Genomic DNA, 27,223 nt, shown 5'->3' with positions numbered 1-27,223 from the left:
AGTTTAGCAGAGCATTTTCAGAGACTAGGGATCTGGTTCATTCAGACTGGTCCATGGTTTACTCACTCCTGCAAGCAAGTAAAACAGCAGCTTTTTCCTGACAGGGCTCTAATAGTACCAACTCCAGCTCTCCACCCTTCTCCCCAGCCAACTACTGCCACACAGCAGAGAGACCGGGAAGAGATTTCCTTCTGCACCTTCTCTGACTTCCTTCTCCTCTTCTGCTGCCTGCCTTGCTGCCAGCAAAGGAAAATATCAGGCAGCTGTGAGAATGAATGCCGTCTCACACCCTGCGGTTTCCGCCTCTGGGTGGTGATCAGCTGCCCTCATGCCTCTTCTCTGTGACCCCATCAGCTGTCAGTGACACTCCCTCAACCTGTGTCTCAGCCCTGCCAGTGGAACCACCACAGGAGGAGCAGTGTGTTGGTGAAGGGATGTTGCCTTTCCCCACCTGCTGCTGCTACTTGCATAAGAAGAAAAAACCCAACCCTTGCATCTTTTTTTTTTTTTTCTTTACTTACCATAGAGCCAAGCCTACAGAGGTGGACAAAGGATAATTAAATCCTGATGAGCCAGCAGACTTGGCACAAAACCAAGAAGAACCTTGAAATATTCAAAGGCATTGTAAAATAATGGGAAGCATTAACCTCAGATGATTTTTATGATGATGAGAAGATGAAAGTTGGAAACACGTAACTGAATTACTGTTTGTAGATATGCAGCACTTCTGAAGTTAAATCAAACTATCATGTTCACTGTAGTTAAAGTGGTTAATATTTGCCAGATTAACTTGAGGCATTTTGATGTAAAGTGTAGATAACAGTGGCATAGCGTGCTTACACAGATGAAATGAGACATACCTCCAATGCTTTTCACAGAAACACACCATCAGCACAGCTCCTCTTTAACCTGCAAAATCTTATTTTACTAATACCTTCTACAGGTTATGTTGTAACAGTGCAGGAAGTGATTCATTTTAGACATACAAATGTAGTTGTACTTCAAAGTGCTTTATCACTTTTCTGTTTCAACTTCATGTACAGCAGGTGGGTAAAACTTCAACATCATTTAGCTGTATGAGAGCCCCATGGGCTATGCCCACTGTGGCAGCAGATCTATTTGTCAGCAGAATTTCTTCTCACAGCCTACTCTTATCAGAAGACAGATGCGATTACTAAGCTAAAATGGTATGTGAAAACATATGGTGTTTTGGAGCTGCTTGGTTACTGTGGAGGATAAATAGCTCCTGACCCTAACCAGGATCTTTTCATGAAAAAAGAGCGGTGTCCCTATGCCTTATAAAGGCATGGGCAGGCTTATTCCAGCGCTCAAGAAGGGGCGGTAGCGGTTCGTGCTGCTGAGTTGTTTGGCTTTTTTTTTCCAGCAGCAGTCGCAGGCGAATGAAGAAGTTGAGCTGAAACTGCGAACACTTCATCCCGGCACTTAGCGGCAAAACTCAGTCAAGAGAGGAGGAAGCAGGTGAAATTAAAAAAAAAAAAAAAAAAAAAGAAACCCACTTGGTCATGGGGAAATCAGGTGAGCAAATGCCTTCGTGCAGTTGGCTGTGTGGTCGCACAAAGTCCGTGCCTGGTTTTGTGCTTGGAAAGCATTGCTAAAGCGTTCAGTGGCTTTCCTCGGAGAAGGCTGCTTTCATTTGTGCATGGTACAGCCTGGGAGGAGCTTTCTCTCTGACAAAGGGTTGGATTGAAAAAAAGAAAAGAAAAGCGACCCCCCTCCTCAGCCTGCACAGTGTAGAGGTAGTTGTATTTCATATACAACTTTATAAAGTTTGTATTTTGTAACTTAAAGTACTTTAGCTTTGCTGTAAAAAATGGCTATGAATCCTGTAGCTTTAAAGTTATTTTGTGTCTTGCTGTGTGACAGAACTTATTAGCCTTGCAGATAAGCTGCAGGATGCTTCGAGGGGGGTAAGCTTTATCACCTTCCTGTCGGAAGGATTTAGATGTAAGATCTGGTTACTATTTAACTGCGGACAGACTTGCTCAGCTCCTAAGTCTCTCCCCAGCTGTGCGCATTTTCTTTTAGCCTTTCCCTGCTGCTGCTGCCTGTGCTTTGGTTCTTACTCCACTGCTGCTGGCTGTCTGTGTGCCCTGTTCAGTTTGGGCTGGAGAGACTTCTCCAAAGCTGCCAAGGAGCCAGAGACCTTCAGAAGGGAGTGCTCAGTGCCCCGGGTTTTCTCCGCCTTTGTCCTGTTAAGGCCATGAGTAAAAAACTGTCCTGAATTTCTGAAACAGCAGTGAAACTGGATGGGACTTTTTGTTCTTGTTCTTAGGGCATTGTTTCTGTGACAAATCAGAGCCTAGTGGCATGTTGTCTGTCTGTCCTGTGTGTGAACAGCACATATGGGGACATGCTCAGCAAAACCTAGAACTCGATTAACTCAAAACTTTACGCCTCTTCAGAGAAACTTAAAGAAAATCTTTGTGTGAGTAACACTTTAAAGGGCCTCAGCATGGGCATATTGGGTTTTTAAAAAATTTTCTTTATTTTTAAAGGTCAGCTTGCTAGATGAGATCAGAGTTGTCTGCAAATATGACTGTAGAGGGCTTACTGGTATGACACCCAGTCCAGACAAGCCACCTGCTTTTTTTTTTGGCAAAGTCCAGCTGCCAGTGGGTGGGTTTGGCCTCATATCCTGACAGCTAGATTGGGATAAATAACCCTATAACAATTTAAATAAGCATAGTCGCTGTGAAGTATCAAGTTCAGCACTTCCCATGCTAAGAAGTACAAATACCAAATCAGTGTAGTGCCTTTACATTACATTAGCAAAGCACATTGGGCAAAAGCAGTAGATATACTCCACTGTGCATCTCACAATCCCAAAAGGAATAAAAATCTCCTTTTGTTTTAATGCATGAAAATTGCTAAAAGAGTCATAAGGCAATTACCATCTTCATTTTTTTCCCTTGCATATTTATTGCTGTGCATTAGTTGATTTTTACAAACTTAGGAACAATGGCAGACCAGAAACTCCCTTTGCCAAGGCTTGGGTAATGTTTGCAGCCTTAAGTGGTTATACAAATAGAACTTGAGATCTAGGTATGTGTTAAGAATGTTTTCTATTTGTGTCATGCTTTTCAAACCAATGTTAAACTACGTCCAGGTTATTGTCTTTGAGCTGTGTGCAATATTTTTAGATGAATCATAAAACTGAGATCCTGTCCTGACAATTGGTTTTTTGACTAAATCCCATCTGCCCTTTCTAGTTCCCTGAAGTCTTCAAATTCCTCTCTGAGATCATTCAGTGTGGTTTGCCTTTGAATGGGGAGAGCAGCTGTTGTACAGGGTATTGCTTCCTCTGTGCTTTTTGTGAAATACAAAATGTGTTCCTGCTCTAGTGATTTTAAGGTGTGATGCAGACAAATTTCTCTGTACTAAGGTACATGAACATGTAACTGGTTGCATGACAGATCTGTTTGGCCTCAGAACAGATCCCTTGCTTCTTTTCTGGGTCAGAGAGGTTAAGGCAGGGATTACCTGAAGGTTTAATTTAAGGATGCTCTAATTCATGACAAGCAGGGCCACTACTTTAAATGAGCAGTTTCTTTAACTTCTTGGTTTTGGTAAATCTGTCTTGAGGTCTAAGTATCCCCACGCAAAGAAAACCTGCTATTAGAAATCTCAGTTCTTCGGTAAAAACTCTCCAATAATGTTGTAGTACTAGTTGTTAGATTATATTTGAAGCAATGCTCATTCCAAGTGTCAGAGCTAGAGACTTAGCACTCTGCGTTTCATTGGATAGAGCTGAGTGTTGAAACCATCGGCACCTCTGACTCAGCTTTCTTCCCTGAAAGCTACAGGCTGATGAAACCAAATTTATACTGAAACTTCCTTGTCAGGGTTAGAAAATGCCTCCCGTGGTCATAACTCCTGCAAACACTTAAGCCAAACACGGAGACCCTCTGCCCTCCCCCAGGTCGTCCCTTTTCAGACACCATTTGGATTGCTGGGGGGTGCATGCAGCCGTCCCCATAGATCCCAGAGAGCTCTAACCAAGAAGACAGGGACAATATTTCTGCAGGAAAGGAGGGGATGGGGAGCTGGCAGCTCTTGGCTGCCCTGTTGCTGAGACTGCCGTGCTGGCAGGGCTCTGACCCCGCTGCAGCTGTGCGCGGCCGGAGGCGGGGTCCTGCGGGCAGCCCTCGCCCCACGGGGGATATCCATCCCTCCCAGCAGCTGCAGGCGATGCTCAGGAAAGCAGCTGGCTGCGAGCTCCACTCCTCCGCTCTGGAGCACGTGGATTTCTGCTGAGCAGTGGGAGTCTCTGAATAGGCTGGCATGGCGGTAGGAAAGGCTGCTAAAAGTCTTATTTCTCCCACTTCCCCCCGGGTTCAACCTCGTGGGGGAAGGGAGCTTGCCCCACTTGCTCCCTGTGGGAGAATAGCTCTCTTTACTCTGGCAAGTGTGTGCAGACGGTGTCAAGGTCAGGCACAGTAAATACGGCAATCATTTTACAGAGTTTGGTTTTGTTTCATTTTTCTGCTGGTTTTCCTTTTTTCTGCCACTTCTACAAATGTGGGCGGGACTCCAGAGAAAGGGCTGGGAGTTACCCTCTGCTCTGCGTGTTGAGTCAGTACAAAAAAACAAAACATAACAAAGAGGGGCTGAGAAAGGGTTTTGAGAAAGGGAAAAAAGACAGGAACCAGACTCAATGCAGTTTTCCATGCTGGTTTTAATCTCATTTAGAAGCATGTGCTGGTTTTTAACTCTTCAGATGCATCTTCAGAGTACAGTAAAAAGGACTGTTGTGTTTTCTGCAGAACGAGCTATGTCTTCGGCTGAAATACTGACTTGTATTTCAGCATTCTGGTAAGAGACAGCCATGTCAGGTCATGAGAAAAATACAGGCATACTGGACAAGTGACCTGTTTGCTTTCTGAGAAATCAGATACTCCCAAGCTGCCAAAATGGTAAAGAGTTATGCTGGCTTTACAGTACTGGAGGGGATAGGGAAGATGGATTGTTCTGAACTGCTAGAAACTGAGCTTTTGCATTTGGTAACATTGGGATAGTTGCAGAACTAGCCAACACAAGTTACTGTCTTTTTCTTTACACCAGAACTGAACTGGCGGTGTGGTGGGAAAATGACTTTTCAAAACCAAAGTTAATTCAATTCTTAGTCCCACATCTACAGTTGTGTGTAGAAGACATTGATTGCTGGGTTCAAGTTCAATAAGTAGCAGAGAAAAAAGTCTTCCAGGAATGTGTCAGGCTTTGGCAGTATTCTGGGCCCAATTTCTACCTGTCTGTTGAAGCATCAGGGTTTTGGTGGGGGAGGAGAGTGCAGCAGCCACCCCGTGCAACAGCGGTTGCTCCTGTCAGCTGTTGGTTTATACCCTTAGCTCCTCGTGTCCAAAGCAGATAAATACTGACGCAAGTGGGAAGGGCTGAGGAAGAATAAGATAGAATGTGATGGTCTGTAGTAACTGAGATACCTACCAAGGTTTCCCATGCTATTTTGCTGTACATAAAAAAAAAAATTGAGCATGAAGAAAGTTTTTATTACATGCAAACCCTGCACCCATTTCTATCCATACAGTTGGTAGTGTGTGTCCTGCCTAGGTTTGAATTTGCTTCTGCTGATGCTCTATGTCCAGGAACAAAAAGTATGAGAAAACAAGTATTTTGATTTTAACTGTTTTGTTGTTTATTATTTATCTCAACGGGCCAGAAGGCCATGTCAGAGCTCTCGTTCTGTAGTGGCTATGCTGTTCTCCGAAAGATAAGTTGGAGCCTATCTGTGTTCTGTTTTTACAGGCAGATCTAGGCAAGTTCTGCCCATTCTGTGAAGGTCTGAACAGCAGCCAGAGCTGGGCTGGGTGGCCCTGTATAGGGGGATGAGGTGAGGCTGTGTGGGTGCCCAATCTCCCTGGTGCAGAACTGGCTCCCGTGCAAGTAGGTGAGAGGAGGTGGTAGGAGTTCTGGGGTGTTTTGTAGGAAGAAAATATGGGTCTGTTTAGGTCACTGTAAACATTTAATGTATCCCTGGAAATGTTCAAGGTCAGGCCAGATGAAGCTGGGGTAGGTTGAGCAATAGGGTATAGTTGAAGGTGTCCCTGCTCAGTGCAGGAAGATTGGCAAAGATCTTCAAAGGTCCCTTTCAATCCAAACAGTTCTATTATTCTATGATTCTATGAAATAAATACCCTTTAAAAAAAGATTTTATATTGTGAGAACTGGAGTTTAACCTGTTGAGCAGAGGGATGAAAAACAGGCGGTGTAATTGATAGTAAATGTGAGTAAAGAAAGATTTCTGTGCCTCCCTGCCTGACTTTGGGTACTGGATGGGTGAGTTCACACAGATCAGTGATCAGAAGAAATGTGCGTGGCCATATTTCCATGCCTCAGGGAGGTGCATAAGTAAACATACTTTGAGCATTGCCACAGCTATCTTGGATGTCCTTGGCAGAAAAACAAGGTGGGAGGACATTGGAGCTGATGAGATTAAAACTAGTTCAGGTATGCTTACCCCAAACCATGATAGAACATGAATGGTAGAGGTGTAAAATGCAGGAGCACATCCCAGAAGACTTCTATCTCGCTTTGATTCTTGTTTGCAAAATTCTTCACTTTCCAAAGACTTTGGTTGGCACCACACAGCCAGAAGTGCTATGGAAAATCAGCTTGGCACTGGGTAAAAACAAGGTTGTGTCTGTTGCTGTCCATCTACAGAGCATAAGAACATGCAGCATGCAAAATATGAATAGAAAAAAATATTCCATTTCAATTTAATTACTTCTGTACAATTACTCAAAACAACTGATTTCTGTTGTTACTCATTACTGAATATAGTTGCACCTTATTTTCTTCAATAAATTTCTGTAATTATAAACTCTAGGCATATACAGCACTGGGGAAAGAAGAGATGGAGAAGATTACATGAATTGCATCTCCTGCAAAGTGTGATTCTAACACAAACAGGTCACTTGTAGCTTTGTGTTTGGAAGTGCATGTGCCCTAGGAATTCTGTGGCAGTTGGAATTAAGAACAGGAGGTCTTTCTGATGGGAGAGTCTCCTTAGCCTTTTTAAAAGGGATAGCAGCATACACATTAGCTGCCTACAAATGTCTCTGTGGCTGTGTGGCATGATTACAATATTCAGGTGTCCTTCCTGGCAGAATAGTAATAAAAACAACACTTTTGATTTTTTTTTTCATGCAAAGCCAGGACTGGCTGCTCTGGAGATGACGAGCAGTCAGTTCCGACCTTATGTCACTCCATGGAAGTGATTGCTGGCTGTTCTGATTGTTGGTCAGTTTGGAGGAGACAGGTGCTACAAGCCAAGGACTTCTCCTCACACCCTTGCCTCCAGTGGAAGTGAAAAGTTGCTTCTGTCAGTGCTCAAGACCTCAAGACTGCTGATTAGTGCTGCTTGTTTTGTAAATGTCTGTATCACAGAAGGCTCTGCTGCCTCTCAGAGCTGTTCAGCCTCCAGTTTACCAGGTGTTCCTTTTTAATCAGGGCAGTCAATTGCCTTACTGTTTATAAAAGGCCTTAAGTGAGGAAGTAATCAGCACTGTCTATTATAGCAAGAATAGGATTTGCAATCAAATAGTGACATGACTAATGTCATTGAAACATTATTGCATTGACAGCTTCATATTCTCAGGCCACATGCCCCAGACTGGGTATGAGGGAAAAGAGTGTGTTACATTGTGTGGCACAGGTAATGCAAGGTTATTAAGTTGCCAGTTTGCTGTAGAGCAAGCCCAGGTAATAAAATGAGTGGGGTCCTTGTCCATCAGATGCAGTTAACTCAGACATCTCACTGTTGTCCTGAAGCTCACCCCAGTGATAAGCAAGTGTGTGAGAAAATTCAGGCAAAAGTGGATGCTGAGAAGCATCACAGAAATTCCTCCCTGAAGAAGGATCTCCTGAGCTGAAGAGAAAGCTATTTTGAGCAGCAAACATAGAAACGTTCCAGGAAACTACTCCCATGTAAACTGGTATCTAATTATAGCTCCCAATTCCTTTCACTTTCATCAGCAGTACTTGCTCTTCTAACTTTTAGTAAGGTTACAAGATAACTCAGGTTGGAAGGGAAATCATGTACCAACAATTGTGATATCTCTCATAAATGCTTATTGTACAGGATGGGGACCTTGCCCCTTTTTTGAATTCTTGATTGTGTAAAAGGAGACAAGGAAACCCCACCCAGGATACAATACTTTCTAAACATAGTATTATTAAATCTTTCCTCCAGATTTATACATGGTTTCATTTCTTCTGTATATTTCCAAGCAATCAGCCAGTTATGTTAAAGAAAAAGGGAGTTTAACACTGGAGGAGATCAGTTTTTATGGCTGGAAATAATTCATGAATTGGAGTGTCAGATCCATTTTCCTAAATGACATCAAGCATTAAGGCCCAGTCTTGGAAGATGTTACAGTCCCAAATGGGGGGCAAGAAAGTGCAGTTAAATATGTGGAGAAAGAAGCATGGAACATTCACTCCCTGTTGCTGCAGACCCAGCCAGCATGAGACCACCCTGAAGCATTTGTGGCTTCAAACCAAAGTGCTGAGTCAAAGTGCAGTGGAACACAGACTGTCTTCTTAACATTTCTCATATCAGTTAGACATCCATCACTCCTCCACAGAAGGAATGCTATTCTCACAGTGGGAAAGATTCAGCTAGGGATGGTTTCCAGAGAGTTACATTTTAAGTGTGGATAAAGATTAATAATAAATGTCAGCTCTCTTAGAAGAGTCTAGATGCAAATGTTGACTTTAGAAGCTGGGATCTCTTTTACTCAAGAATTTTGTTTCCAGTCGGTGAATATGCTTTGAGAAGTTTGTCACAATAGAAATATCAGTTACCTGGGACAGTAACAGAGGACTTTTTGACATAGTTACTTTACAGTTCCCTAAAGCTTCTAATTCTAATTAATCTTTTCCACAAACCTGTTGGGCATACTAAAAGCTGTATTTGCTGCATTCTTATTCCATAACCCACTTCCAGTGTAGAGTAGAGCAGTTCTGCTGAATCAAGGGAGACTGAAGGGATTTCAGTTTTAAAGCAGAGCTTTAAACTCAGTGTTTAAACAATTACTTAATTACCTTTTATGTGTTTTCTATCTACTTTGCATCTGTCTTCTCCATGTATTTTGGCTTCTGTTGTGGTTTAGGAATGGTTTTCTCCAATTTAGTGTTCCTACTGAAACCTCCCCAAATGATGCACTGCTCTCTCAGTCTCCTCTCTCCCTTCCCATGGGTGGCTGGAGAGGAGAATTGGAGAAACAAAAAGTAAGGACTTGTAAGTACAATTTACTGGAAACAGCAATGAGAAACAATTTACTGGAAACAGGAAGAAAACAAACAGTAACAGCAACAATATTAATAGAAAAATGTACAAGACAGGTGAGTGATTCATATGCAAATGCTCACTACCACTCGGAGCCTAAAACAGCTGATTGTGCCACGCTGCCTTGACATGGAAGAGACCCCTTCTCCCATTCCTGGAAAATCATGAGAAGTGGTAGAGAATAATCTCCAGGTCCTAGCTGTGCTCCCTTCTGGCTATTGCAAAAATTAGCCCTGACCTGGCTGGAAGCAAGATAGTTTCTTTCTGCCCGGGTTCTGGGCCTGAAAGAGTAACATGGAAGTAACATGCAGTGTCCTGTTAATATAAGAGCAAATTTCTAGGTATTTATTTTTTGGGGGAAGATTGAAAGGTGGGGTCATTATCTCAATTTACCTCTAATGCACACATTGGGTGAAGATTTTTGAGGCCTCTGTCATGGTTCAAAGAGAGATTGAGACAGATGTAATGGTACCTTTCTCTGTAGGATTCTGAATGAGGTTTGTTTCATAGTAACATAGGGCAATCTGGGCTGGAAGACTGTTGAAGGTCCTGTAATACAACCTCCAGAGCAGGCATATCTTCAACTACATCAGGTTGCTCAGCGGCCAATCCAACCCCACCTTGAATGTTTCCAGGGATGGGTTATTCACCACCTCTCTGGGCAGCCTGTGCCAGTGTTCCACCACCCTCATCATAAAAAAATTCTTCCACACATCTAGCCTGAATCTACATTATTTTATTTTATATCTATTACCCTTTGTCCTCTCACTACAGGCCCTAATAAATTGTCTGCCTCTGTCTTTCTTATAAGCCCCCTTTAAGCAGAGGCCACAATAAGGTCTCCCCAAAGCTTTGTCTTCTCTAGACTGAACAGTCCCAACTCTCTTTTGTTGTTAGCATTATATATTAATTATTTGAAGGCTAAATAGAAAAACTTAGTATTTATGGAAAGTAATACATTACCAGTGAAAATTAATCCATAAACAATAGGACAAAAAGCACTGAAAATAAACAATACCTCTGGAGATTGATACAGGGCTCATTTTTGAGTCACCAGGGTGGATACTTAGGCATAAAAACATATGCTTGTTTTGCTAGCCATGTGTGTGCCTGCTATAATGCTGTGTGTCCTGAGTGCTGAGGTAAAGGATAGCCACAGCATTTCTGATGTGTAGGAATTTGGTGCTTTGTGGAACAATTCACTTTTACCATCTTGTGGCTCCACAAGAGCAGTGGAGGAGGCACAGTTGACAGCAGCAAAGGTGATGCAGGGCAGTTTGTGTTGTGGAACACATGTTCAGGTAAGTAACCTCTGTTTTGGTGCCCAAACTAAAATAGAAATGGCAGGAGAAGACAGCTCTAAAAAGTGGCTGTATGGGTTCAGGCATGAAGAGCTCTTCATGCAAGAAAGACTGAATAGATTGGCGCTGCTTAGAGACAGTAAGAATAGAGAAATAGAATTCTCTGAAAAACAAATGTGATGGGAAAAGGCAGCCTAGATTCCTCTGCCTATTTTTCCCTGTCACACAAAGCTGATCAATGAACCTGGAAGTCCAAGAGCGTAACAGCTGTAAGGTATGCTCTGTACCACATCATAGCCTAGAAATTCATCATCACATGCTGCCATTAATCTTAGCCAGTGTTCCAGAAGAATAAGAAATAGAGGCAAATAATTGAATATTGAGGAGGAAGCAACTGTATCTAATACTTTCAATTGTTTTACTTATTAAGGTGCATAATGATCCATGACCAAACTTAACTCTCTGGCAGTAGAAAATAATTTTTTTAGCAGCTTAAGCAGCTTACGTGAAGGGAAAGAAGTATGTCTCCACAGCTGTTTGGGAAGCTGTTCCCATTTGGGTGGGAGCCTGAAAACTCCCATTAATTCTCACTTTTAATGCCTGGCTTCTCAGTGTATGGAACACTGGTAAAATGGAAAAACTTAACATGCATTCTGAAACAAATCTGAAATATATCTGGCACTTGGGCGTCCCTCTCCACACATCATCAGGCACGGGAAAAGCTGTACAGAGGGAGGTGGTTAGCACATGAGCTTGAGTCACAGAAGATAAGCATTTCTATAGCAGCCACCTTTGAGGGGAAGGGAGGATGGAGGTTCTCCAGGGACAGCATAGCAGTGCCTGTTGCAGCTAGAAGCAACTCAGTTTTGTCCATGACTTGTTACTCTTTGTAAGTCAGAAAGTTAGTACAGAGCTATATTATGCAGTATTTCTGTTAATCTATGGACTGGGCACTGATGAAATCTGTATTTCAGTTGACTTTTTTTTTTAAATTAGAATTTCAATTTGATATTGTCATTGAGAGCAAATTATTTGGATAGAAACTTCCATACTTGCAGGTCAGATTGTTTATCTACTATTTCAGTGCTGAGTGGGTAAGATATTAAGTCTAGATGATAACAGGCACAAGTTTAGCATGGTCTCAAGAGAAAAAAAAGTAGTCTGGAGTATGTGATGCAACTTTCAAAGCTGTGTTTTTCAATGTCTAATTTGTAGGCTGTCTTAACATTTCCTTGCTGGAAGCTTGGACCCCCTGCATCAGGGAAGGGTGTGAATTGGATGTAGGCTTGCTTTCCTCAATGACTTCTGATAGATGCTGTAGAAATTGGCTACCTCTGTAACAGAGCAGATGAGAGGTTTATGACTCTAGCCTGATAGAATCAGTGAGCTGTGAGCTACAGTAAGCAGACTGATGAGACAGGTTCATTAGGAGTTTGTGTGCTTGAATACCAGAATGGAGGTGCCTGTTTTCCTGGTGATGTGCAACGTGTGATACACAAAATTGAGGGAGAACTGAAGAGGAAGAAGGTGGTGGGCAGATGTCACCTTGTTCAACAGGGTTTCTGTGTTATACCAACAAACTGATACCAAAAACGTGAGCCTGAAAGCATGTTATGGAGAATATATTAGATATATGTCCACAATGACACTTTCATCAGGAAAGAGCCAACCCAACTTCTGACTGTGTTCAAAAGATTTAAGGACTGCAGGAAACTGTAATGGCTTTCTTGTGTGCATTGGATACTAAGATTATTTTAGGCTACTGTATTATCCCAGTGCTATTGAGGAGCTAGAGAGAACTCCAAGTGCAGCCTAAAGCATGAGAGTAAGCTGGGTAATCACCTTAGGAAAACGTTCTGGGAGCAGTGTGTGCAAACTGGCAGCTCTATTGTGGGGAAAGTGCATCATTACAAACAGCAGAGGAGAATAATGCTAATACAGCAGAGAATGATTGATTTCAGTTGTCAGAATCAAGTAGTGAGAGGAAGCTGAGAAATCTAAGGTTAATAACAGGAAACTCTTTTTAGTCATAGGATCTGTTCGGGTTTCCCAAGTGCCTTGCAAGGTAAATGATGGTAGTCATGCTAACTGAGATATTCAGAAATGAAGCTGATGAATCATTAATAAATATAAAAACCCATGCCACAGTAGTTGTTTCTTTCCTTACCACTTGCTGTTTGTGAACATTTATTTGCCTTGAGCCAAATAAAGGTGTATTTTGAGATTTCTATGAATTTGTACTAGAAAATGAATTAGATGAATGGTGCATGTTTCCAAGTACATGCAGAGATCTAAACATTTTAGTATCTTCATTCTCTTTAGGTGGTGCCCTGACTAATACAGATAATTCTTGCATGTAGGGACAATCATTTGCATTTTTAATGCATCTCCTTGGAGGAGTTATTTGTTGCTTACTCTGAAATTGGAATGGTGATGCGGTGCACTGAGAGCTTGAAATGAAAGTCAGTCAAACTGATTTTGGTTTTAAACTGACAAACTGATTGACTAACCTTAAATCACCTGCTGTTGAGGAAAGCAGTAATGATCACAGTTTTCTTCAACCTCTGGTGAGTCTGTAGCTTTCCCAATGGGAGGGTCTGTTAGAGTTTGGTTTTGGATGGAAGTCAGTGGTTCCTTTCATCCTGCTGCCAGGTAATGAGGGTGGTAGCCTTGTGTTCTTCTATCCAGCCTGCACCAGGGCTTGGGTTCAGAGTATGCTTTTTCTGTCTTCACTAATGTCTGTATTTGACAGACCTTTCCAATTTTTTAATGTGATTTCAGCTTCCAAACAATTTGCTGAAGAAGTCTTGAAAGTACACAATGACTACAGGAAGAAACATGGAGTCCCCCCATTAAAACTCTGCAAGAAGTTAAACAGAGGAGCCCAACAGTGAGTTCAGTCCTTTCTTTTCTCTAATGAGATTTGTGACACTTTTATCTGTTAGGTTTGACTGTGTTTATTGCAAAGATATTTGCCTTTTGACATGCTGATAACAAGTGAAGACTTACTGAGTAGAAAGTGTGGGACTCTGCTCTTGCATCCCCTCTTTTTCCATCACATAGCAGTAGCTGGTCGCATGGACACATGGTCACAACGATACAAATCTTTCTTGGAGCCTTTTTCAGATGTTGACTACATCTGTCTGCACTGGTAGGTGTCCTCTGCAGAGGGCAGTTGTCTAAAACATGCTCCATCACCACTTCTGTCAGATGAGAGATTGTCATCTGCAGGAGAAGATCTACTCCTGCTGAAATAGCGAGAAAAGAACTTTTTCATGGTAAGAAGTGGTGACTGGTCTAAGATCAGTGGAATCAGGACGAAGTAATTTCAGATTAATTTATTTATCTCCCAGCCACAAAAGTAAAAGTATTATATGTTCTCTGTTCTGTCAGGAAAGAAATATCTTGCCTCTACTCCAGTGTTGAAGACTGCACAACTTCTTCTCAGTCTAGCATACAGTGAATTCATCTCCCTGCTCTTTGACTTGAGTCTTCCTTACAGACATTTGAGTCCAATACTGCTTGTCCTCCTTACTGTAGTCATGATAACCATATTAATTCCTTTCTCTTCACAGCTGTAGTTATGATAACCATAGGAATTCCCTTCTCTTTACAGCAATCTTTTTCAAAAAGTAGATCTAAAAATCTTCAATTATTTTTTAATTATGATCCTCACAGTACAAAGGAGATAACTGAAGGAGTAAATGCTGATTAAACTATTCAGAAGATAAATTATATTGAATGGTGGGCAGTTTGATTCCTACTCTACACATGACATCTTCTCCCATTAGCTTTCTACCATAACCATGCAGATTTCTCTGTGCTGGGTGATTGGGAGAGAGAGATGCTGTAGTCTTTCCAGAACCTGATTATTGTCCCAGCATGATGGGACACAGATGTCACACAGATGAACTGCCTCCAGATTTCTCCCAGGTCTTGTGCTGTACAACACACCATGTAAATGGCATGTGGACATGACCTCTGGCAGGAAGAAAAATCTTGGTGTTTTCACTTTTTTTCTTTCTTTTTTTTTTCTTTTTTTCTTGAGACACCATTATAACTGGATACAGTATTCCTAAAATGTGGAATGCTAGTGACTCATTCACCAATCTTGTAATCTGCTGGGACTTTCCTTCTGTTCTTCAAAGGGTTTGGTTTTTTTTTGGTTCTGTTTTTCATGCTCACAGTGAGGGAGAGATTTCATTGACTTGTCAATAGCACTTGTTGGGTCTCAGAAGTGCAACACTCAGTTTGAACAAGTTGGCTTGTATGAATAGTTCAGATTATTCTATCAAATATGCATTGCTGCACATTTATCTCTGAGTGTGCTGTTGCCCTTGCTGGGTATTTTTAGATCCTTCGGAAATTCTTCACAACCCTCTTTGGTCTCAGCTGATGCCCTGCTGCAATGAACAACAATAGGAAACTTCTCTTTGCTTGAGGTCTATAACTTAACTTGTAAGAATTAAGACATGTTTAGAGACTGGTAAAACTGCTTGATAGCAAGAACAAGAAATGTTTTGGTTGGAATAAAAGACATGAAATTTAAGAAATCTCATATTTTTCAAGACAGATTTTGTATATTCTTAAATTAAAAAAAGAACTTGACCTTTTCTTTGTGTATATCCTATATATATATACATCTTTGTTGGTTTGTATTTGGGTGCTTTTCTCTCTGGGTGCTTTTCTGTGCTTCTCTACCTGAGTTGAAAATGGTATGTTTCCTACTATTTGGTTTCCTACTATTTTCAGGTTCAGTTATTGTGACAGGTGAACTGACTATTGGATTCCTGCTTTAACATGAGATGAGTCAGCCTCAGAAGGTGTCTGTTTATCTCTGACTGTAATGAAGCATAGGGTGATGATCTCAGATGAAAATCTCATGCTTTCAGCTGCCTGAGCTGGAGTGGATTAATCACCTTTTGTCTCAAATCCCTGGCAGCTTCATCCATCTGCAATGTGTGCTTAGTCCTGCCTCTAACTTGGGATATGAGGATCCTTAGGAAAATTACAGAACTGTAGAGATAGCATCTAAAGATCCTCCAGTCCAGGATCTAGCAAACTGACAACTGACAAGTTTTCATTATTTTTAAATTAATGGATGTAGCTAATTACTCCTCTTTTTGTTTTGGTGGGTGGATTAGGGCAGAAGGAAATTAGAACCTAATGACTGCAGTGCTAGCTTGGGTCAAAATGTTCAGCTGGACAAAATTCATGCCTCTGGCAGATGCCAGTAATTCATGATTAGGGAAGGAGTAGGAGGACAAAACAAATATGATCCTTCCCCCATTATCTTCTTCTGGAAATTACAGATTTATCCTGGAAATTACCATTTTCCTAAGCAGTAAGTTGTGTCCTCATTTATTTGTTGCTGTTCATTAATATGCCATGAAGATTCCTCCCCACATCCATACACTGTGAATTTGCCTCTCTCTTTTTCAAACTCACGTGTGCTTTGGTGCCTGCATTGTCTTGTGGCAATGACTTCTGCTGCACAGTGTGGAAGAAGAGCTTTGTCTCACTTGAATTTTAAATCTATGACCTGATGACTCTGTGTTGCCACTATAAGAAATAACAAATGGTCTTTCCAATTTCCCTATCTCTGTATTGAAGCCTTTCCAATGTTGAATAAACAGAGTAATTGCTTTACCCATTATGTTCTTCTTAACCCTATTGTTCTAAGAAAATAAAATACATCCCACATTCGCACACATGTCAAATTCTATAGAAACAGTGCTGCTTATCCCTGTGTTGGTTTACACAGTTGTTGCCTGAGAGTCTCCATGTGATCCCCTTCTCTTCCATCTTGTTTCCTGGTACATTGCTCTTTTTTTGAATTTCACCTTTTTTTCTTTAATTTGTAAATGGAGGGGGTTTGTGCTTTCTTTGACTAAATTCCCACTTCTGTTTTTTTCCAGTCTCACTGAGAACATTTAATTTACTCCTGTAAGGGACCTAGAAATGCTAGGAGGTGGCACCTGTAGCAATTGCTGTAAATACTTCCCTTTCCACCTGCAGCTGTGGCTAAGGATGGCTGTTGGATTTCCAAGTGCTGGTTAAATGTGGTGCAAGGGAATCTGCCCTTTGATTTCTTCTAGGCTCTTCTCAGAATTTATACAGATGCTCATGAAAGACAGGGAAAATGTGTTTTTCCTTTGCCTAACTCATTGATCTATGTAACCTTAAAGCATCTCTGGTTCAGGGCTTTGCAACTTGACTTAAACCTGTCATCTTCCAGCACAATTCCTTCCTTGCATATCCTTCTCTTCCTCCTGTTCCTCCTCCTTATTGCTCATTGCAGCTGTGGTCCCTGACTCAATGTGTGGTTCCTTTGCTAGGTATGCAGAAGAACTGGCTACCACGAGGGTCCTCAAGCACAGCTCCGAGTCTGCTAATGGGAATTGTGGAGAAAACCTAGCATGGGCATCCTATGACCAATCAGGTGAGCTCTCTTCTCTTGTTGTCTCACAGACACTTGATAAATGCCTTATCTCAAGTACTTTGGGTTGCATCTGGTAGCAAGAGTGCTGGAGTTTCCTCTACTTCAAATGTATCCAGCATAGCCCAGCCCAGGCTCCCTGGGGACAAGGCTGTTGGTTTGCAGTTACTGGTGTGTCCTGAGAATAAGAAGCATTTGTGGGCACAGAGGGAGTAAGGGACTGTGGGGGAGTGTTATGCCCCTTTGGAAGCAGGACTTGGCAGCTTCTCCCTGTGTCCCTGCTGTGGAGCTGTCTTTAGTGGTGCTTGTGTGTCCATGCAGGAGAGAAGGAAGTCGACAATGCCCCCTATTTCACCTTTATCCTTAGTTTGTCCCAGCCAAAGAGAGGTCTGCCCACAACCCAGCTGTGGTCAGGGAAGTGGAAAAATGTCTCTTGCACACTGCTCAGCAGTTCCTGTTTGTGGGGGTAAAAGCAGGGGACTGGACACCAAAGTGACAGTGGCTAATGTCCTTCCACTAATATCTTCCACTCTGTCAGCAAACAGGCTTTAAGCCCTTTTTCATTATTATATTTTTGAAGACTATTTTACTCCATGTATTTTCTGATTGTAAGTGTAATTTGTCACTGTGAGCCTTTGGTTTGGGTGCCCCAGGAGCTGAATTTTGGTGAGGCTGACAACCTGTAGTAAGCCCTCAGCTGGAGAGAGATTCACCAGGCTCTTCCCTCCTGCCTCCTTCCAGTGAGCAGGGCTCATGTCTCAGCCTGCTGGGACAGCAGGTGGGATGTATTAAAAGTGACCACTTGCTTTCTTTATTCCAATCTACCCCTGGAATTTCCAGCACAGCCCCAAAGAAACAGAAGCTCGTTTCTGTAGACTGGAGGCTCTGTTTGAAGGACCTGGAAATTTTAGTGAGTTTTAGTCCCAGGGATGCTGTTTGGTTCCTCTTCAGGTGCCAACTCTAGTCCCAATTTTCCTGTTGAAAAAGAAACCCATGGTGGAAAAGTACAATTTGATCTGCTCATATTTGGCATTCTGTCCTTTGCAAGGGTGTGAGGAAAGGATTGGGAGCAGCATGGGAAAACACAGATGTATGGCAGAGTTTGCATAGGGGCTATGACTCACTGACTGAGCTTAGCTCTTTCTTGTGTTACTGGCCTGTGCTCCTTCCCTTGAGGTTAAAGCCACAGAATTCCCTTTTAGAGAGCTGGAAACATAACACACAAATCCTTCTACATAATGTCTGTCTGTCTTTTCTCTGGATGTGGTCTGTTTTCTTCAGTGCACAGTTTCCATACATAGCTTTCCAGTTTTGAGAAGTTTTGCTGGTTTTTATCCACACGATTAAGTACCATGTTGAGCAAATTAAGCTACATCCTCTTTTGTTCTGTGAAACATTTCTACTTTTCCAATGCAACAGGATCACTTGAAGTACCAGAGTGAGAAAGCTAGTTCTTCAAAGGAAGTTATTTTCTTATCTCGGCTTAGTCTTCACCTCTGTGGAGTTGGTTCATTCTTCCTCTTTTTCTCATATAGTTCCCTCTGGATAGTTAATTTGTACCCTGCTCAATGAGGCAGGAATTTGGATTAAGACATCCATTCAGGGGCTTGACAAAGGCAGGCAGTGTCTTCTGGTTTCTTTCCCAGATAAAGCAAGACTCAATAAACCTCTAGAATACTCTGTATTCTTTCTCAGAAAGTGATGGTGTTGTTTATTTTGGCTCTTGCTGAGTTCTGTAATAATGCCAGAAGATGCATTTCTTGTTTCAGTGAAGGCTTAAGCTTTCAACTATAAAGCCTTCTAATATGACTCCTCTCCTGGTACAAGAATACCTTGAATTCTATTCAGGATTTTAGAGTTACATAGCCTAAAGCTGTTGCTAGAAATATGTTTATCCCTGTAATCCAAGAAAGAGTTGACAGCTGTTTCCTCCATCCAGTCCTGCAGGAACTGCTCTGTGGCAGACTTTTCTTTGTCTGTGTTCAAATAAGTGAGCTGTCATCTGCCACTAATGCAGAGACTGCAGCCTGCCTTGGCAGCTGTGCTATGTCAGGCTTCAGGATGCCTCATCTCATTTCTCATGTGTTGGGGGCTGCAGGCAAGCACTGGATGTCTGAATTCTGTTTGGGATGGCTGGTGTGGCTGAGAAGAACCTGCCCTGTTGCTGGTGGAAGCACTATGGTTTATGAACTCCAGAGAGTTTGTAAGAGAAATCCAGTCAGCTATCCCCCAAATCTGTCATGGGAGGAATCTGGGTCTCCTAAGGCTGGGACTAGTGTGCAGAACAGCACAAGCACAGTCTGTCCAAGCCCTGGAGGAGTGTGCTCTGACTGAAGGCCTGCCTTGATGTATCTCTTGCTGTCTAACACCAGGCTCGTACAATAGTGTTAAATAAAGTAAAATAAAGTAAAGACCTGCATAAGGGATGTTGAAAGCAGAGAATTACTTCCAAAAGCCATTGGTATGACTTTAGTCTAGGTAGATATTTTATTTCGAAGGCAGTGTTAAATCTACCCTCTTTCCCCTCAGACTGGTGGAAGGAATTTATGAAAACTTAGTTTTTAAGTAGATCACTGAGGTGCTGCCCATTTGCAGAGAAATATGGTCTATGTGATTCTATTAGAATGTTTTTGGCAACTTAGTGGGATTACTTGAGGATTTAAGCTTTCTTTGGTATGAGGAGAAACATTAAGGCTGAGCCCAGAGAAGTTAAATGCTGAGGGGAGCTGAATAAAGGAATAGGGCTGCCACAGCATTGTGTTCCCAATGGTGAGGCTGGGAATGTGTGTCCAGTCTTGCACAGGCTGGGAATGTGTTTCCAGTCTTACACAAACACACTTATATCATGGACATGTGTTTATGTGCAGAGCAGCACAAACAGATGCAGTCAGTATTAAAATGAACAGCACCAGCGGCCTCTTCCTCTTTCCTTTTCCAGCTGATTTCAATATATGTTCCAATATATGTTACTGGAGTATATATAAGTAAAAAATGCAAGTATCTATTTCTCAGTAAATGATTTAAAGGTAGATATAATGTATATTGTATAGTGTTCAATTACATATGTTTATATATATGTATATAATAGAAATATAATTCCAGTGTGGATCCCAGCAGCAACTGAACTCAGACACTCAGTCTGCCCAGTAGCTGTCCCTGGATCCTGATTTCACCAGCAGCTTGCACCTGGACATACCCTGAGGCTGCAGTTCCACTCCAGTCACCAGCACAGTGCATCTCATACACACAGGTCCCTGGCTGCTGACCAGAACCCAGGCTGCAATGGCCATACACTTCTGCAGCTCCCACAGAGCACTTCACCTGCTCACCAGCTGGTCCCTCTTCTGCTTTGCTGGTGCTCCAGTTGCTGGCACCACACAGAGGTCCCTGCAATCCTTGGTCTGGTACCAGTTGTTGGCACTCACACCCTCAACATCTACACAGAATGGGGCTCCTCACCCAGGAGAATAGCTAAAAAATACATTTAATGAGACAACAGCACAGCTGATGAGATGCAGAGCATGGCTGGGTCACTGCTTACATGCAGTGGCCCCTTGATAACAAGGGGGACATTATTTAGACTGTTAGTACTTCATCTGGACTGAGCCCTCATGGTCACTCCTCTGACCCTTGGAGGAAGCTTGAGGCACAGTCAGTGTGGCCATGTTGCAAGCATGTTGCTCATGTAAGTAAAATCAAATCACTGTGCTGGTTCTGGTCCCAGTCTTGGGCAAAACTATACTTGGACATTAGTTCAAGGATTGTTGCACCAAGTTTTCACCTGAGGAAGATTGTCCATCATGACTGAAGCTCATTAGAGTGAGATTCAGCCTGTTCTGAAATGAACATCTAGTAAGCCTAGCTGAGCAGGTCATAAGTGAGCTCTCTCTCACTGGGACAAGGGTGGAGTCAAACTGTGTTTCCATAGTGAAAGTGTTGAAACTCTGAGTGTAGTTTACAGTAGGGCAAAGAGGAAGGGTGATAAAAAAGCCCAGCAGAATATTTATGAATCAGTTCCACCAGCAGAGCAACAGAAGAGAAGCTGCAGCTCTGACTGTAGGGCAGATCCATGTGCTTCTTGAGAGGAGTAAACTTTATCATTTCTGCTCTGATCAGGAATGAAGAATGTGAGCAACTTCTTTTCTGTGTATTTTTTCTTCTGACTGAAAAGCATTTTGAACAGCAACCAACTTCCTTTGTTTTGGGGGAACTTTGGGAGCAGGGGGAGCTGTTCTCAACAGAATATTGAAAAGCAATTAAAATAGACTCTAAATATGACTGCATCATTTATTCCATAATACATTTAAGTGGAAATATTGTGGTCAGTTTTCTGAACCAGTAAGTCTGAGGATGCAAGTTGTTGCAAAAGCAGGTAGGCTCAGGACACTCCTGACCCTTGTGCTGTTTTCTCTCTGGAAGCCTGGAGGTCACTGGGTTCAAAACAGGGGTTTTCCTTGGTCAGCTTGCCTATGTGCCAGCTGTCACTTTCAACACTGGTTTGGTTTGTGTCCCACCAGGGCACTGTTTACTGCTCCATAAAGGGCAAAGAATCACAAGAAAAGTATTTCAGAGGAAAGAGAGACTGTTTAATCCCTAGGTACCTATCTGTCTTCTCATGTGGTAGTAGCTTCCACATTGGATTCTCCCTCACTTCCCGTGCCATGTGACAGATACCATTCATTCCCTTCACTTAGAAAGCACTTCTTTAACATGATTTCAAGACACAGTTTGCCAAAAGTTTCATAGTCCTTTGGTGACCTTCTCTTTTGCTGGAAAAAAGCCAGTCTTTATTTTCTCACAGTTTATGAGGCCATGACTCTTTTAATTCAAGGATGATGACAGCAATGCTATATAATGAAAACTTGATCCTGCATGTGAAAAATGGAGAATAGTGATCAGCTTCTCAGCTTTAACTACCTGGCCTCAGTCAGTTGAAAGCTTTCATCCTTGAAATCTGGGAATTAACACATGATAGACTGTGCTGTCCAACTATGCTCATTGTCTTTCAGGTACAGGACTGAAGCAGTCTTACCTGATGCCATTGCTATATCCCTTGAATTAAAGCAAACAATTTTTCAAATGATAGTATTCTTTAAATTAAAAGCAAATTAATTATGAAGAGATATTATATTTGTCAAAACTTCCATGTGCCCTGCAATACTTGCATTATGGAGATTTTAAGTTCTGCCACGTGCAGCCTAGGCACACTTCTCAGAGCTACAGTAAGCAGAGTGGGGGTGACTTTCTCTTTAAATACTGTTTATACTATATCCCACTGATACATTAACAGAGGGAATAAAAAGCTGGCAGCAGTGAGAATGTAGTCTTACATCTGCTAAAATCTTGCTTATGTAGTATAGTCACTTCAGCACTAGTACACATAGAATACACGGGCTTCACAAGGTCTGATATGTCAGCAGTCACCTTCTGTACTTCTGTTACACCCAGCTTACCACAAACCCTTCATAGCTATGAAATCTAGAGTGGGACAGCATGATCTGATTGGTTTGTTTTGTGGTTTTTTACTATGTGCTTTTTCTTTTCCCCTTGTATTGCATAAAGGTCACTATTTGCACTTTCTTTTTTAGTCTTGATTTTAGCTTTAATACAAGTAAGAAATGAACAAATATATGTTACATACTTCAACCATAATACAGGTCTAGTGGGTTTGTCTTTCTGGTGCAAGGAGAGCAGGAAAAGAAGAAACCAATTATTATTCCCGAAACTTTTACTTTGGGAGGCAAGAGATGTTTTGTTACCTTTTTATGTAGAAAAAAAATATTTATTCTACTAAGCACTATTCCTAATGACCAGTGTGGAATATAAGTTCATAGTACTTCAAGTTCATAAACCACTCTAAAGATAACATTTCATTGAATATTTGCTTATCAGCTAGGGCTCTGACAACCAGCTTGCCAGGGTAACATCATCATCCTTTTAGCTGACTTCAGTCATAACAAACTGAAGTTTAAAGAAGTTAACACAGTGTCTGACTTCTAGAAGTGCACAAGTTTAAGACTTTTTGCTGCAAAATAGCAAAGCATGACTCATTGCTCTTCTGCAGCCAACAGTCCACCAGGGACCAGCATTCTTCATGATGTCAGGCTCAACAGCTTTGGCAGCTTGCTTTGAAATCTCCTGGCCTTGTGTGGATGATACATCCTGGAATGCTAAGCAGAAATTTAATTATTGAGGTTGCTCAGGGAAAAACCTGACCCCTCTCGTCCCCCCAGTGTTTGGCACAAGAATTTCCTAACAACCAGTAATGGAAAACAAGTAACATTTGACATTTGTCTGCACTGCATCTGCAGATTTGGGTCTGAGCTACATCCCTGGCTGTAGTCATACTGTTGTCAGGGAAAGCCTTGGGTGGGATGAGACAATGCTGGATACACAGGCTTCCACACAGAAGCAGCTCCTAAGTATGAAAATTTGAGGTTTCTGTAGTACCCCAGATTATGGTGCCTCAAAATGCACCTTCACAATGGCTTTAGTGCTAGGTAGAAACCACTAAAAATAAATGCACTCAGAAATCAGAAATATTCAATGCTGGTGAGAACACGGGAAACTAAAAAGACATCAGAAATTTAATTTTTCTTTGGGTTACCTGGAGCTAGAAGGGGTAAGCATCCACAGGTGTGACCTTTTGCTTAGAAAACCGGGAACACTTAGGCATTTTCAAACACATTTCAAGAGGAAGAAGAAGCTGGTGAGAGCTGTATGTGTAAGCCTGATGACAGGAGCACTTATCCAAGATGAGGGAGATGTGTCTTCATTACCTTCCAAGCTGAAAGTTACAGAAGATCTTACTGGCCAGGCTGTAAGTGAGCTACACTTTTGTGTTTATGTCATGATTCTGCAGCACATTTCTTTTGTCTTTCAGGAAAAGATGTGGCTGACAGGTGGTACAGTGAAATAAAAAATTACAGCTTTCAAAACCCAGGGTTTTCTTCTAGGACAGGTAAGTTCAGACTGGGAACTGTCTCTTCAAAAATGAAACTTCTACTATTATGCTAAAAACTGACAAAAGTGTAAAAAACCCTGAGAAATTAGAAAACAAACAAAATTTGTAGGGGTTTTTTAGTACTGCATTTTTCCTCTGACTTCAAAGTTTTGAACAGGCAACTTATTTTAAGGCAAATTAATTTGTAAGAAATACTAAACTGGAATCTCATTGGAGTCTTACTAAATGTACTGTGTTGTTGTTTACATTGATATGTGACTTCTGCTGAATTATATCACTCCACTCACAGAGATCACTTCAGCTAAAATCTGGAGACTGGGGATAGGTTGTTGCTGCATATTAACAATCTAGTGCAAAATGAATTTGAGAATGTTGTTCCTCAAATAAAGCTCAAGCAAGAGAGGTACCTGACCTTGTTTCAAATTAAGAAAATGACGCTTTTCTCCCTGACTTTGGGATTTGCCTATGCATAGTGGGAACAACAATGTGGGGGTGGCTATTAAACTAGGCAGAAGAAGGCACAAAAACAGTGGGGTTTTTGAAGAGTTGCACATGCAAACACATGGGGGAGTATGAGGCAGTTAAAGCAAATGAATAATAGTCACTCCCAGAACTGCTGTTCACACTGCAGGGAGTACAGACTGTGATGTCTCTGTCAAATTTTACATCAGATACTTATCCAACTACTTCTTCTACAACTCTCCTGCTACATGTTCTTATTTGGATACAGAACATGGAAATGGGAATAGTAGTATGAAAACAAATCAGGTTAGGGGTTTTCAAGACAAAATGCTAGAGGTAGGGTTCCTTTTCATGTCCTTAGCTCGTTCTCATGTTACACAAAGAAGCAGCTGTGTATTGTTCTTTTTTCCTCCAGCACCTCACATGTTAAAGGAAATGTTACAGATTTAGTATTTAAAGGGAATGTTTATGTTTCTCTCTCTTTCTTCAGGTCACTTTACAGCAATGGTTTGGAAGAACACAAAAAAGATGGGAGTTGGAAAGGCATCTGCTAGTGATGGCTCAACGTTTGTGGTGGCTAGATATGATCCAGCTGGAAATGTAGTAAATCCGGGCTATTATGAAGAAAATGTTCTTCCTCCAAGAAAATAATATTTAATTTTTTTTAAGGTAGTCTTATTGCTTAATGACAAGTGAACCTGGATTTGGACCTAACAGTATTGAAATGAAGCCCAATTCAATGAAATCTGTTTGATACTTCTGTTCACGTCTCAATGTGGAGGAAGCAATTACATTTTGCTTGAGTCAATCTGCACATCAGGCCCCTGCTGTTTCTGAGGGGACCTCAGTTTATTTGAGGATGAACTATAAGCAGCATTTCTGAAGAATAACATGGGTAATTTTTTTTTAATTGTTTGCATGAGCTCTGTGTCAGCATGTGAGTAAACACATGTTGGATGTCTATTTTTTTTTTAACAAACAAATGTATAGCTTTCTGGAAACTGAAGATACCAGCTTGTAATTATATTATGTACTCCCAGCTGTCCAATATTTCTTAATAACTGTACCTTAGTTGCTCTGTCTTTACCTCCTGCTGTTGTGGGACCCACTCTCTGCAGATGGAACACATGCAAAACTTCCTGTAAGAAAGGTACATGTAGTGGAATTCAGACCTGTGTGTTTTTATTAAGAGGATCTTGCAGAACACAAAAAGGCTGCTGGCAAAACTGTGGCCATCAAGCAAGCTGTAACTAATGCATGATCTAAAAAAAAACCCTAAAATTTTTTAATCCCATTTTAGATGATGATATATCAAAATATGTTTGAGATGAGTATATTTTAAGTTCAAAGTGCATCCTACAGTTTACAGTATGTACCTTGTATTATAATAAAATTGTTTACTTCCATTGCATAAAAATAAGATTCTACTTTTTTGATATTTATGCACAAAAACGTGTCTTTGACAGTGTACTTTGGATTTTGTTTCTCAGTAATTTATTTTTATTTCCTAAGGAATATCTTTTAAAGGTGTCATGCTATACAGGCAATAATATTCCCAAATCATCTCATCTCCTTTAATAACGTAACAGTAGGGGTATTCACATTGTCATAATTAAAAGATGCTTGCTCTTTACTAATATTATTCAATAATAGTACTATTTCATGTGCTGAATTGATGCCTTGAAAACAATGAAGATTTCATTTCATTAAGAACAAGCCAAGCAAAAATTCTGGGGACACTCTTCTCTGATTAAATGTGGATTGGAATCTTTTGGCCAGGTTCATATACTCTGCTTCAATGTGGGGGCTTGTTTTCTTTGTAAAAGTTTCTCTTGACTTTTGCTGGGATTCTGTATGCATAATCTGGTTCATGGACAGTGCCATTACAGAAATACTTCTTTTTGTTTACACTGTTGTAATAAACTGCACTCTCATGGCTTGATTGTATGTCACTGTGATGCTGTTTGTTACAATTTTTTGCTGTAACCAAGAATTTGACACATATCATGAACAACTGAAAAATAAATATTTTTGAATATGAACAACTCAAGCCTTTGCTGTTACCTGATTCTTTGTCGAATAATCATCACATTTTATTTCCAGGACATGAACATATGACATTATTTCTTTTCTAACATGGGGTGAAATAAAAGCAGCAACTATTCTAGTCCAGGAAAGAAAGAAGAGACCTTCTAGGAGAGGCTAAATCATGCAGCAGATGATAAATCCTCACTTGATACAAAGACTGAGGGAAGGGTTGAGGCTGAAGAGCCGTACCTCTTTCTCTCCGAGCTCCTGCTTTGTACCTTGTTTCACTCTGCTGCTCCCTCTCTCAGCTGACGTGTTGTCGTAAAGAAAACCCACTTGACTCCCACTCAGGTGTGTGTGTGTTTTTCAGGAAATGCAGCCTTGGGGCCTTCCTCCTCTCAGCCCTCAGCTGACAAGAGAGATGGGAATGAAAACAGAACTTTCTATAAAAAATAACAGGCTTGCTGCGACTGACATAGTTAAAGATGATGTTACAGAAATTGGCAGTATTAAATACTCTGGTTTTTTCCTAATGACTTTCATGCTGTTGGCCCTATAATTCCTTGAATGATTGATACAAAACTGTACGTATTGTAGTTGAGTGAGTCAAGTCAGAATCTTTCTCTGCTGCCACCTAGGTTTTATTTTAAGTCCAGAGAGAATTGGGAAGGTAGGTAAAGAGAGAAAACAAAACAAAACCAAAG

General features: G+C 41.3%; 1 protein-coding gene across 1 annotated transcript; it reads left to right on the top strand.

The window, feature by feature from the left end:
- Window positions 1–1,178: 1,178 nt before the first annotated feature.
- On the top strand, window positions 1,179–26,541 carry GLIPR2 (GLI pathogenesis related 2). The gene is made up of 5 exons (XM_071456006.1): window positions 1,179–1,536; window positions 13,408–13,516; window positions 16,965–17,068; window positions 23,949–24,026; window positions 24,982–26,541. Exons 1-5 carry the CDS (start codon window positions 1,524–1,526, stop codon window positions 25,140–25,142), a joined length of 465 nt encoding a protein of 154 aa, XP_071312107.1. The 5' UTR covers window positions 1,179–1,523; the 3' UTR covers window positions 25,143–26,541.
- Window positions 26,542–27,223: the final 682 nt, after the last annotated feature.

Source organism: Agelaius tricolor, unplaced genomic scaffold, assembly GCF_023055355.1.
Source record: "Agelaius tricolor isolate 1412-34295 unplaced genomic scaffold, bAgeTri1.0.p SCAF_2, whole genome shotgun sequence".
NCBI lineage: Eukaryota > Metazoa > Chordata > Aves > Passeriformes > Icteridae > Agelaius > Agelaius tricolor.
This window is presented reverse-complemented; position numbering and strand designations above follow the sequence as displayed.

Excerpts from the sequence above, each read along its gene's own strand:
- GLIPR2 (XM_071456006.1), top strand. Across the intron at positions 13,517-16,964 it reads TTAAACAGAGGAGCCCAACA|GTATGCAGAAGAACTGGCTA; the intron begins GTGAGTTCAGTC and ends TTCCTTTGCTAG. Across the intron at positions 24,027-24,981 it reads AGGGTTTTCTTCTAGGACAG|GTCACTTTACAGCAATGGTT; the intron begins GTAAGTTCAGAC and ends CTCTTTCTTCAG.